This window comes from Lutra lutra, chromosome 14 (genome assembly GCF_902655055.1).
Source record: "Lutra lutra chromosome 14, mLutLut1.2, whole genome shotgun sequence".
NCBI lineage: Eukaryota > Metazoa > Chordata > Mammalia > Carnivora > Mustelidae > Lutra > Lutra lutra.
Window position 1 is genome coordinate 63,732,808 of NC_062291.1, and position 13,120 is coordinate 63,745,927.

The window sequence follows — 13,120 nt, forward strand, 5'->3', positions numbered from 1 at the left end:
ATGCTGACACTTGTTCCTACCAAAATCCTATCAGGACTCTGAAGAGATCACTAGAATTAGCATATAATTGGAAACAGATAACAACAGTATCAGTAGTCTAAAAGTATATGCTTTCTTCAGTGCTGTTTCCTTTCTTTTCATTTAACAGCTCTTTGGAACTCTGTAGATATTTTTTACCCAAATACTTCATACTACTCTGTTCCTTCCTTCTCTTATCTGTTATCCTCATCAGTTTTAGAAAGATTAAGGATTATGCCAGCAACTATTAAGTTATTGTCTTTCAGCTCAAACACACCCTTCTATGCTCTGTTTTATAATGCTGTTCTCAGTATTTGCAAACCACATTTCTGCCTTGTCAGCTGCTCACTTTTAGGTTTCACATGTACAGGGTGCTAGAGGTAGGCGGTAGGGAGGAGGAGAAAGAAGGGACTTGCATGGATTTTCTCTTTTGTCTCCTGTGGGGTCCTTGTCTCTCTGCTTTTGTGTTAGTGTGACCACCATCCTAGTAGAGTTGTTCACCCCAGCAACAGCGGTTTCTCTCTGTAGCAGCAGTTGAATCCAGTTTGTAGTTTTCCAGGACTCAAGAGCTGGCCTCATCAATGTATTTCATAACACCAGCTGTATTTGGCTAGCCCTCTCTTCCTTGAAAGACACCCCAGTCCCACAGGACCCCCTCTTCCAAATCAGAGATGTTGGCACCAGCCAAGCAGCACTTTCTTCTCAGGGATCTGAGTTTCAGCTGTGTAGAACCTTCCCTGCAAGCCTTGGGGTCTTACTGATTCCAGTCTTCTACTTTGGCTCCTCTGGTCCTAAGGATGGTAGTTTCTCCCTGCACTTGTTACCTCCCTCATCTTTAATATTCTTTCTTTATCTTTTTAGTTACCTACATACTAACATAATTAATAATGATATTAAATTCTGTTGAGATACCTTTTTTATTTCCCTGTGTCTGGACCTTTTCTGATACAAAGATTAAATAAGTTAATAAATAGGAGATTTATAGTGAGATTTTTTATAGCCTGTTTCTTTGCAAAATACTAAAATTTCCAGCTTACATAGCTCAAAAAAACATAATCATTGGAGTCATTAATTTCGATTTGCTCAAGTGATCACCTTCTCAGTGAGGTCTAACTTAACTACCCTCTTTAAATTGTAACCTCTTTCCTGTGTACCTGCCCACTCGACCATCTCCTCATCTTACTACCTTATTTTTTCCATAGTACTAATTACTAATGTATTTTTTATTTGCCTATTGACTGTCCTCTCCCCACAATTTTTAAGTGCCATGAGGGCAGAGAAATTTTTTATATTCTTTACATTGTCAGTGTCTAGGACAGTGTCTGACATAAAAGGCACCCAATAAGTATTGAAAGGATGATTGATTTTAGCAGATCAGCTCTTGAGCACACTTTAATGGATTGTGTTACTGTGTTTCTTTCCTACAGCAGATTTTTGTGGAGTGTTGTGTTTGTGTTTCTACAGCTTTGACCAATGTCTGTATGTAGTTGATGTTCATTAGCTGTGGTATGGATTGTTTAGTTTTTATAGTTTGTTATGGTTGCATGTCCTTATGCACTGGACAGTTAGGGTCTTACCTCTTGTGTTGGTGGGGGGAGGAATATCTTTGAGTTCTCAACCTTTTGTTCAGATCATCCAAATCAGTAGAATCAGTCTCAGTGCTTATTGAATTCTTCTCTTTCTTTTTTCATTATTTGTCTTTTAGGTTCTTTCTATGTTTATCCTTTTTTTTTTTTTTTTGACCTTCCCCTTTTGATTAACTGACACCTCTCTGGTGCTAAAGAATTCCTCTAAAATTTTTTCTGTGCTGGTATTTCAATTTCCAGCTGACAATTTTATTAACATATATTTCTTATGGAAGTATTAAATAGTCTTAGAAAATAGGAAGTAATAGAAAGTAGGAATAAAATAAATGAAGATTTAAAAATTACTCATAGGCTCACCACCCAGGGAATAAACTATTAAAACAAGAGTAATATAGAAGGAGATAGTTTTTCTTTTAGAACATAAAACCAGTTCAGGAAATTCATAGATAAGTTATGTTTCCCTGCAGTAATATGGCCATACTCTATTCGTAATTCATGAAAATAAAAACATTGAGGGGTGCCTGGGTGGCTCAGTCCGTTAAGCAGCTGCCTTTGGCTCTCGTCATGATCCCAGGGTCCTGGGATTCAGCCCCACATTGGGCTCTTAGCTTGGCAGGGAGTCTGCTTCTTCCTTTCCCTCTGCTGCTCCCCCTGCTTGTGTTCTCTCTCTCTCTCTCTGTCAAATAAATAAATGAACTCTTAAAAAAAGAAAAGAAAAGAAAAGCATTGATTTTTAGGTGATTATGACTGATCTTTGAAAACTTTATCAATAGAAGTTGTATTTTCTTTAATATCTAGGCATTCATTATTCCATTATCATTTTTATTAACATCTGTTTAGTTATTTCATTAAGTCTTTATGTGAAGAGTTTTCATGCTTTTAGGTAGTAGATGAAGCTATTTCTTTTTTAACATTTTATATTTGTTCAAAGTATATTTTCACACATTTACCAATATTTTAGTTTTGATTTTCAGAGTTCTTAAAAAGAGGTAAGTAATCAAGTTATTTTCAAGCAATTATGTAAAATGCACTATATTTTCTAATGTAACTTTTATTTATTATTTACAATAAACCAAATGATGCCATTGTTGGTTTAATTATTACATCCAGAGGAGTGGAATAATGGAGTTTGTCGCTATAAAGTACTTTAGAGATTATCTAGTATTAATTATTTTTTCCCCTTTATGTCATATATTTATAAGAGAGATCTTAAAAATCTCCAAGGACATCAGTAGAAGCATGCAGAAACTGGATGACTTTTAACCCCATTTGGTCTCTTACCGGGGCTCATATTTTATAGTGTTCCTCTTCAAGGACAGTTCCTCTAGTCTTTTTCCTCCCAAAGTGTTACATTAAAATAATGAGAGTATAGCTTATCTTTCATTGGCTTATTTCCTCTGACTCAGAGGAGGGTGAGTTCTAATTATTGTTGGTTCAACTGTAGTCTCTTTCTTTGAGAGACAAACTTGATGCCATGTTTCACTAGTTATGACAGTTTTTACTTTTTAGCATTTCTGAAATTGGGATATGTCTTTTATCTATAGATGGCTTAGTATTGTTGGCTGAGTGACATTGTGATCTGTCATTGTCTGTGCATGTGAACTTAGTTGTATCCCTAGTGTCATATAGTTGCAGCCCCTTGATGTTTCAATCAGTAAACCTTTTGAAGGAAGAATGTGAGACCTGGTTGTTATCTAAAAATCTTTTAGCACCTTGGTTAAGATAAAAAAAATAACAGCTCTCTAATTGCAAAATGGGAGACTGTGGTTTCAGAGAAAATCTTGGTTGACAGTAGTAGAGAAGCACTGTTTTAAGCCCCAAAGCTTTTAATGGCCAGAGAATGATATCCTGTGGAAAAACAGACATTAGATAACTCTGAGTGAAAGGTGATTCAGAGGAGTCAAACTTTAAGTATTTAACTTCTTATTTGTGCACAAGGAGAATAGACATACAATAGCAATTCTTGTCTAAATGTGTCCGAAAGAGCTAAAGAGGTATAACAGGTGGCTCAGTTGGTTAAGCATCTGCCTTTGGCTCAGGTCATGATCCTGGGATGGAGCCCTGCTCAGCAGGGAGTCTGTTTCTGCCTCTCCTTCTTCCCCTCCCTCCAGCCTTGCGCTCCCTCATTTTCTCTCTATCTCAAATAAATAAATAAAATCTTAAAAAAAAATAAAAAGGCATAACATTAAGAGTTCAAAAAGAGGGGCGCCTGGGTGGCTAAGTGAGTTAAAGCCTCTGCCTTCGGCTCGGGTCATGGCCCCAGGGTCCTGGGATCGAGCCCCGAATCGGGCTCCCTGCTCAGCGGGGAGCCTGCTTCCCCCGTCTCTCTCTGCCTGCCTCTCTGCCTACTTGTGATCTCTTTCTGTCAAATAAATAAATAAAATCTTAAAAAAAAAAAAAGTCAAACAATACGAAAAATACAAAAAGTGGATGTGTGGTTTTTGTAAAATTATATACCACTGTGTTTAGTAAGTTGGCTTTTATTCCATTCAGTGTTGTGTTACAGCTACTGTTCCATCTTAAATATTAATTGATTAGTTATTGATTTTAATGGCTACATCATTTTCCATTGTAGAAATGTGCTGAATTATTTAAGCAGGTTCCTGCTAATGAACATTTAGGTTCGTTCAGTTTTCCTTATTATAAATAGTGCTTTGATGAATAATTTTGTGTATGCATATTTTTTATTTTGTATAATTATCTGCTTATGATAAATTTTTTTTAAAAAGATCTTATTTTAGAGAGAGAGTGAGCACAAGCAGGGGGAGGGGCAGAGGGGGGAGAATCTCAAGTAGACCCTGTACTGTGCAGGGGAGCTGATGTGGGGCTTAAATCTTACAACCCTGAGATCATGACCTGAGCCAAAACCAAGAATCAGAGGCTTAACAGACTGTACAACCTGGTGCCTCTTCTTATGATAAATTCTTAAAGTGAGATTTAGACATTAATTTATTTATTGAAACTTTTACTAGCTTTTAAGAGTTTGGTATTTTTTTCCCTTTGTTTAAGGTATTAAATGGAGTTTCACTGAAGCAATGATAACATATAATATTGAAATGTCTTTTAAAAACCTAATTACGGTGCCTGGGTGGCTCAGTGGGTTAAGCCTCTGCTTTCAGCTCAGGTCATGAGCTTAGGGACCTGGGATCAAGCCCCTCCCCCACCTTCATCAGGCTCTCTGTTCAGCAGGGAGCCTGCTTCCTCCTCTTTCTCTGCCTGCCTTTTTGCCTACTTATGATCTCTCTCTCTCTGTCAAATAAATAAATAAAATCTTAAAAAGAAAAACCTAATTAGTATTTTAAGATCTGATTCTTAACTTTTCAACAAATGGTCTTGGCTCCTACAGTGTATTTGGAAGCCTTTCATTTATAATAAATGGAAATGAGAAGTTATTCAGCTAAAGAAAGAAAATGGAAAAGTTAAAGTACTAAGTACAAAGAAAAATAACTGATGGAAGTATAGGAAAACTGGAAAGGGTAATGATTCAGGTAAAGAAAGGGCTTTGGCAACAAACCTGGATTTGAATCCTGATTTTGTCTCTTACTACATGACCTTGGGAAAGCTTTTTAACTTCTCTAAGTTTGTATATCCTCTTTTAAGGATAATAATATATCATGCAGTTGTTGTGAGGATTAAACAATAGTAATAATTACACCTAACATGATTGAATCCTTACTGTCTATGGCAGGCATTTTGTTAAATGTTTATATGTATTTTTTTCATTTGGCTAATATATATTAATTCTCACAAACTTGTAAGATGTTAATATGTCTTATTGATGAGGAAACTAAAAGATTTTGTGAGTTGCCCTATGCAACACGGTTAGTAAGTGATAGAACAAGAATTTGAACCTTAACAGTTTGACCCAGCAGAGCCTGTTTTGTGAATCACTGTTCTGTGTGCGTATGAAGCACTTAGCACAGTGCATAGCTTTTATTAGTTAATATATATGTTTAGGCTATCTTTTATTTTTATTTTTTTTAGATTTTATTTATTTGACAGAGATCACGAGTAGGCAGAGAGGCAGAGAGAGAGAGAGAGAGCAGGGAACCATGCTCCCGGCTAAGCAGAGAGCCCAATGCGGGGCTCGATCCCAGGACCCTGAGATCATGACCTGAGCTGAAAGCAGAGGCTTAACCCACTGAGCCACTCAGGTGCCCCTAGGCTATCTTTTAAAAATAAGTATGTGAAGAGAATGAGAAGAGAAGCCATTGATTGGGAGAAAATATTTGCCAAAACATATCTGATAAAGGAAAGTTACTCAAAATGTATGAAGAACTCTTAAAACATAGCAATTGGAAAATCAACAGTTTCATTAAAAAATGAGCTAAATATCTGGACAGACATCTCACCAAAGAAAATATACGATGACCAGTAAACATAGAAAAGATTCTTGACATCATATATTATATTGGGAAATTGCAAATTAAAAAAGGAGGTACTACTATACACCTATCAGAATGACAAAGAATTCTTACTGACAATACCAAATGCAGGCGAGGATGTTAAACAACAGGAATTCTCATTCATTGCTGTTGGGACTACAAAATGGCATAGCCAGTTTGGAAGGCAGTTTGGCAGTTTCTTATAAAACTAAACGTACTCTTACCATATGATCTAGTGATTGTGTTCCTTGGTATTTACCCAGAGAAGTTGAAAACTTATATCTAGGGGCACCTAAGTGGTTCAGTTGGTTAGGCGAATGTCTTTGGCTCAGGTCATGATCCCAGGGTCCTGGGATCCAGCCCCACATTGGCTTCTTGCTCAGTGGGGAGCCTCCTTCTCCCTCTTCTTCTACCTGCTTCTCCACCTGCTTGTGCTCTCTCTTTCTGTGTCAAATAAATAAATAAAAATTCTTTAAAAAAAAAAAAGGGGCACGTGGGTGGCTCAGTGGGTTAAGGCCTCTGTCTTCAGCTTGGGTCATGATCCCAGGGTCCTGGAATCGAGCCCCACATCAGGCTCTCTCCTTAGCAGGGAGCATGCTTCCTCCTCTCTCTCTGCCTACTTGTGATCTCTGTCGTCAAATAAATAAATCTTAAAAAAAAAAAGAAGAGAAAAGAAAACTTAAATCTACACAAAAACCTGCACAGCTTTATTCATAATTGCTAAAACTTGGAAATAACCAAGATGACTTCAGTAGATGAATGGATAAACTGTGGCACATCTATATGTGATGGACAATTCAGTCCTAAAAAGGAATGAACTACCAAACCATGACATGGAGGAAACTTAAATTCATGTTACTAAGTGAAAGAAGCCAATCTGGAAAGGCTACATACTGTATGATCCCAGCTATGTGACATTCTGGAAAAGCTGAACTATGGAAGCATTAACAAGATCAGTGGACAAGATCAGTGGTTGTTAGGGCTTAGGAAAAAGGGAAGGTTGAATAGGCTGAGCATAAAGAATTTTTAGGGCAGTGAAACTATTCTGTATGATATAATGGTAGATACATGTCATACATTTGTCAAAACCGATCGAGTAAACTCCAAGAGTTAACTCCTAATGAAAACCGTGGTCTTTGGGGATGATGTGTCAGTGGAGGTTCATCAGTTGTAACAAGTGTACTACTATGGTACAGAATGTTGATAGTGGGAGAAGCTGTGCCTATACAGGGGCTGGGACCTGTACTTTCTGCTCAGCTTTGTTGTGAATCTGAAACTACTCTAAAAAAGTTCATTTTTAAAAAATGGAAAATAAAATTTAAAAAATCACGTATGCATTTTGTGACATTTGTGATGCTTTCATTTTTAGGCCCAGAATAAAGAGACCAATGTTTTAGCTGCTGCAAAGGTGATTGACACGAAATCTGAAGAAGAACTTGAAGATTACATGGTTGAGATTGATATATTAGCATCTTGTGATCACCCAAATATAGTCAAACTTCTGGATGCCTTCTATTATGAGAACAATCTTTGGGTAACTATTTTCTGTTGATCTATAAGAGCCAAAATGAGTTAATTTTCTGAAAGAGGTTTATAAGTTGTAAAAACCTATTACCTCTACTGTTTACTTATGTTACTTGAATTGATCTATTGAGAGGGTCATTAACAACATAATTATCCCTAGCTTCAACAGATGTTCAGATGTGTATTTCCATTTGTACAGTATTTCATGATTGACATTGGACCCAAATAGAAAAGCTTGGTTAAGAATATTAAATTTCTGGGACACCTGGGTGGCTCAGTTGGTTAAACCTCTGCCTTTGGCCCAGGTCATAATCTCAGGGTGCTGGAATCGAGTCCCACGTAGGGCTCTCTGCTCATCGGGGAGCCTGCTTCCCCCTCTCTCTCTGCCTACTGCTGCTCTGCCTACTTGTGATCTCTTTCTCTCTCTGTCAAATAAATAAAATCTTTTTTTTTAATAGTTAATAATTTTTTTAAAAGATTTTTATTTATTTGACAGAGATCACAAGTAGTCAGAGAGGCAGGCAGAGAGAAAGAGAGGAGTAAGCTGGCTCCCTGCTGAGCAGAGAGCCTGATGTGGGGCTCCATCCCAGGACCCTTATATCATCACCTGAGCCGAAGGCAGAGGCTTTAGCCCACTGAGCCACCCAGGTCCCCCAATAAATAAAATCTTTAAAAAAAAAAAAAAAAAAAGGATAGTAAATTTCCCAAATTATGGAATTATATGGTCTTTCTTGTTTGTAATTTAAATTTAGACATTTACTTAAAAATTTTTTTTGGAACTATCTTTTATTTTCTTAGAAATTATTTATAATTTCTTACCCTACACTTTTTGTAGATCATGTAATGAATTATAGAACACTTACTACAAATGTTAAATAGTTATCTTCTATATTATCAGACTCACCTTTGATGTATGATGTAGTGGCTAAGGCTAAATATATAAATGTTCATTTTTAGAAAATATTAGGCACAAATACATATAGAAATAAAATAATATTTGTTATAACTGGTCAGTCATTTTCTCTGTACTGACACTAATTTAATCAGGAGGCCTTACTGAAATGAGAGTTTTTGCTTTTCTCCTTAAAGGAAAGTGTTACGATGGAAGTGTTAGGAGAGAATTGTAGGTAGTGTAGTGCAAGTAATACTTTGGAAATTGAAAGCCCTGTATTTTTTTGATCCTGGTGCTGCTAGGTAGGAGCTTGAATAAGTCAGTTAACCTCCGAGTCTGTTTACTTATCTATGAGATGAGTGAGCTACCTTCCAAATTATTTCTCACATGATACAACAAATTTGAAAACAATTTGTAGTAGGTAAGCACCTGTAAAAAATTACAGTATATACAAAAGTAAAAAAGTCAGGAAGCTAGACAATTTGACAAAATAAATAATTTTTAATAATTATCTGTAGTTTTCATCAGTGTGGTGTCCTCTGATGTAGTTGTTCAAGGCTCTAGTAGAATGTTCTCAGAGATTATAGTGAAAGTGAACTCCTGGACAGTAAACAGGTAAGATCTTTACTTGAAATTGTTGCAAAATAAAAAGTTGGACATCTGTGAGGGACAAGCTAGTGAGAGATGTAGAATTAATCATCTATAATTAATACTTAAAGGAAGTATATATATAAAATTACAGCTGTGATGGGGTAATGTGATGGGGTGAGACGGAAAGGTACATGGTTGTTTGTACCAGGGAGATCTGGGAAGACATCCATCAGAATGTGATTGATAATTGAGCAGGGATTGGAAACTTTTGTGTGTGTGTGTTTGTGTATGTGTGTGTATGTGTGTGTTTTAAAGAAGTCTCTAAGTATTTTGAGGATTTATTCCTATTAGAAAAGTTAAAAAATAGGTTTGATCACTTAAATCACAGTAGTTACTTTAAAAATGAGTATAGTAAAATCTCTCGGCAGTGAAGAAATGGATATAAAATACTGTTCCCAAGAAAAATTGTGTACCTAGTAATTTTACAGAAGCAGGGACACTAAAAATGGTGATCATATGTCTACAATGTGTTTGTGCTTTTTCAAAATGTATATCATTAAGACTCAACTTTTTTGACAGGAAATCTTTATGGTGTAAAGATATCAGCATAGAATTGTTTCCATAACCTAGTTATTCCTTTATCTTTTTTTGCTAAATTGAAAAAAAAAATACTCAAACTCAGTGTTGAGTTAGACACATGCTTTTTTTTGTGCTTGCAGATCCTTATTGAATTTTGTGCAGGTGGAGCGGTGGATGCGGTGATGCTTGGTAAACATCATTTTGTTCTTTATGTTTGTATTTTAAATTATATTTAATCAAAGGATTTCAAACATTTAACCATATATATACATCTTGAATATATATCTTGAGTGAAGCTCAGTAAATTAAGAAATCAACCTAATTACATTATATATTCTTAAATAATTCTAACACAATTCTAAAATGAAATGTTGAATATATAAAGAAAATAATCTTTGTAGATATTTAGTTCTTCTAAAATAATTCACTGAATGTTACCTTTGACATTGATGGTGAAGGTATATACCTTGTTAATGTGTTTTCACTGTATAACAATGCAGATTTGTTTACTCTTTCATTATAGAACTTGAGAGACCTTTAACTGAGTCCCAAATACAAGTAGTTTGTAAACAGACTCTAGAGGCCTTGAACTACTTGCATGATAATAAAATCATCCACAGAGACCTAAAGGCTGGCAACATTCTTTTTACCTTAGATGGAGATATTAAGTTGGGTAAGTTTCTTCCCTTAAATCAAACATTCGAATATGTGCTGAGATTTTCCCCTGGATGTACGTGACTTAATATTGTTTTGTTATGACTCAACTGTGTAAAACATGGAGAAATTACTCCATGTTAATTTTTTAAATACTGCCTTGGATAAATAATTCATTAACTCCCAGAATTCCTAAGTATAGGCAACTTATGTAAAGACATTTTAAAAAGAAGGTAAGAAAGGATGGACTTCATTTTCAAAAAGACAAACTTTAGAAAGCTGGTTAATTCTTTTTACTTCTTAATTTTTGTATGTAGTTAGTTACTTGTAATACATTTAGAATGAGAGAATATATAAAACAGCTAACTTAGTTTTATCTTCATTTCCAAAACTCATGTCTAGTGTGTTTCTTTACCATTGTTTACTTTTATACTCCATTTTATAAATATAGTGTCCTGGCCAAACTAACCAAGTAGACCTGAAAAGGATGCCTAAAATAAGTATCAAGTTTTTAATTTTGTTTTTTACACTGAGCAAATAAATGATAACTTCATAAGAAGAAAATAGATGTAGATTTTAGATGGAAAACTGATTAATTTCCTATATACACAAACATATGGAAGATAGAGTTATCTTTAAGTATACTCAAGATAGGGGCGCCTGGGTGGCTCAGTGGGTTAAGCCACTGCCTTCGGCTCAGGTCATGATCTCAGGGTCCTGGGATCGAGCCCCGCATCGGGCTCTCTGCTCGGCAGGGAGCCTGCTTCCTACCTGCCTCTCTGCCTGCTTGTGATCTCTCTCTGTCAAATAAATAAATAAAATCTTTAAAAAAAAAAAAAAGTATACTCAAGATAAGAATTTTTTTTAAAATTTGGTAATAAAGTCTAAATTTATGTAATTTGGAAGGATGAAAAGGAAAAAATATATTCACAGGCCATCTTGTGATACCGTTGATCATAGTCATTTCACTTTTTTCATGACACCTAAACAGATTGAATTTGGGATGCCTGGGTGGCTCAGTCAGATATCTGCCTTCAGCTCAGGTCATGATCGAAGTGTCCTGGGATTGAGTCTCTCGTTGGCTCCTCAGTCAGCAGGGAGCCTGCTTCTCCTTTTGCCTGCCATTCCCCCTGCTTGTATGTGTGTGTGTGTGCTCTCTCTCTGACAAATAAATAAAACCTTAAAAAAGAAAACAAGTGTAAGTTAATATACTAAATTTTAACCTTTTTATTGTGAAATAATACAAATATAGAAAACCACGCAAGTAATTGTGTAGCTTAGTGATTTTGTAGCTTTGTAGATGATAGCTTTGTAACTACCACTAGGTCAAGAAATAGAACAAGCAGCACTTCATGTGTCCCATCTTAATCAGTGTCCCTCTCTTCTCCACAGGCAGTCTATCCGGACCTTTATAGTAATCACTTGAGTTTTGTTTTTTTTTTTTCTCTTTTCTTTTCATTTCTTTATGGCTCTATTACCCAATGTTCATCTCTTGACTTTAGAATTTAGACTTGCTTATATTTAAAACCTCATTTTTGTTCTAAGTCTCTTAATTTATAGGATCCCACCCCCCTCCCATCTCTTTCTTTTCTTTACATTTTATGTCATGCATTTTCATGGGGGCCAAAATTGGTTCTTTTGGGGGCAAAAAAAATCTTAGATATTACAATATTTAATAATCCTCCAAATGGCCCACAGAAAACAAACATATATTATGTCTGTGGTGTTAAAATTTCATGGAAGAAAGGAGGATTAGGAAAGAAAGTCTAAAAAGGCTCTGTAGGAGAATGATGATGAAAAAAAGGTTGAGAAGCACTGAACTAACTATGAGACCTGGGTATTGGACCTGTTGAGTTTTCCTCAATCTGCATTTTGCCAACTGTATACTCATGATCATTTTTAGTAAGTTTCTCTTTGTATTTCCTTTAGATGTGCAGATAAATGCAAAGGCCTCATCAGTCTCAAATTTGATTCTTTGGCAAGACTATATATAGGTGGTTTTGTGTCCTTTCACTGGGAGGCACATGTCTGCCTTTAGCTTTTTTTTTTTTTTTAATTAATGTTAGCAACTGTTGATGCTTAATGCTTAGATCTGTTCTTTGGTTTGAGTTTGCAAAATGAGAATTCTATCACTTTGTTTTCATTTACTTTTTTGATAATAATTTTGATATAATTATTTACCAAGTATTTTATTATTTTTATTTATCATTATAAAATTAAGAATAATTATATAAGATGACACTTTCCTTCAGCTGTTTGGTTCCTGAGGAATATAGTTCATATGGACAAGACAGGAAAAATCCTTGATTCCTTCTTTTTTTTTTTTTTTTTTAAAGATTTTATTTATTTGACAGAGAGAAATCACAAGTAGGCAGAGAGAGAGGAGGAAGCAGGCTCCCTGCTGAGCAGAAAGCCCGATGTGGGGCTCGAATCCAGGACCTGGGATCATGACCTGAGCCGAAGGCAGGGGCTTAACCCACTGAGCCACCCAGGCGCCCTTGATTCCTTCTTTTTATTCATGTAGCTTTAAAGACCATGAATTGGTTCTCTCTCACCCTCAGTTGGTGACCAGTATTTTTAAAAATATTTTTAACTCATGAATTTAATTTTGTAGATGTGAAATCTACTATAATTTTTATCTTAATTAAAGCTCACATTACGCCATCTTTGATCAATGGGAGCCTCTTTAAGTTGGTATGTTAATCCCTTTGATATGACTTTAGTACCCTTTGATAGCTTCCTTGTTACTATAGGTTAGGTTGAGGTGTTTCAGGATTATCTTGTATATTTTCTGCCTCCAAACTGTAATTAGCCATTTCTTAAAGAAGCTCTAGTTTCTTTTTTTTTATTTTAAAGCGTGATTGGTTGATTTGACAGACAGAGATCCCAAG

General features: G+C 35.6%; 1 protein-coding gene across 2 annotated transcripts in view; it reads left to right on the forward strand.

The window, feature by feature from the left end:
• SLK (STE20 like kinase) overlaps window positions 1–13,120 on the forward strand; it is a 64,595-nt gene that overhangs the window by 14,384 nt on the left and 37,091 nt on the right. For both annotated transcript variants that reach the window (XM_047702135.1, XM_047702136.1), the window contains exons 2-4: window positions 7,359–7,523; window positions 9,716–9,764; window positions 10,099–10,248. In XM_047702135.1, coding sequence (XP_047558091.1) covers window positions 7,359–7,523; window positions 9,716–9,764; window positions 10,099–10,248 — 364 coding nt within the window. The remainder of the gene's footprint in view (window positions 1–7,358; window positions 7,524–9,715; window positions 9,765–10,098; window positions 10,249–13,120) is intronic.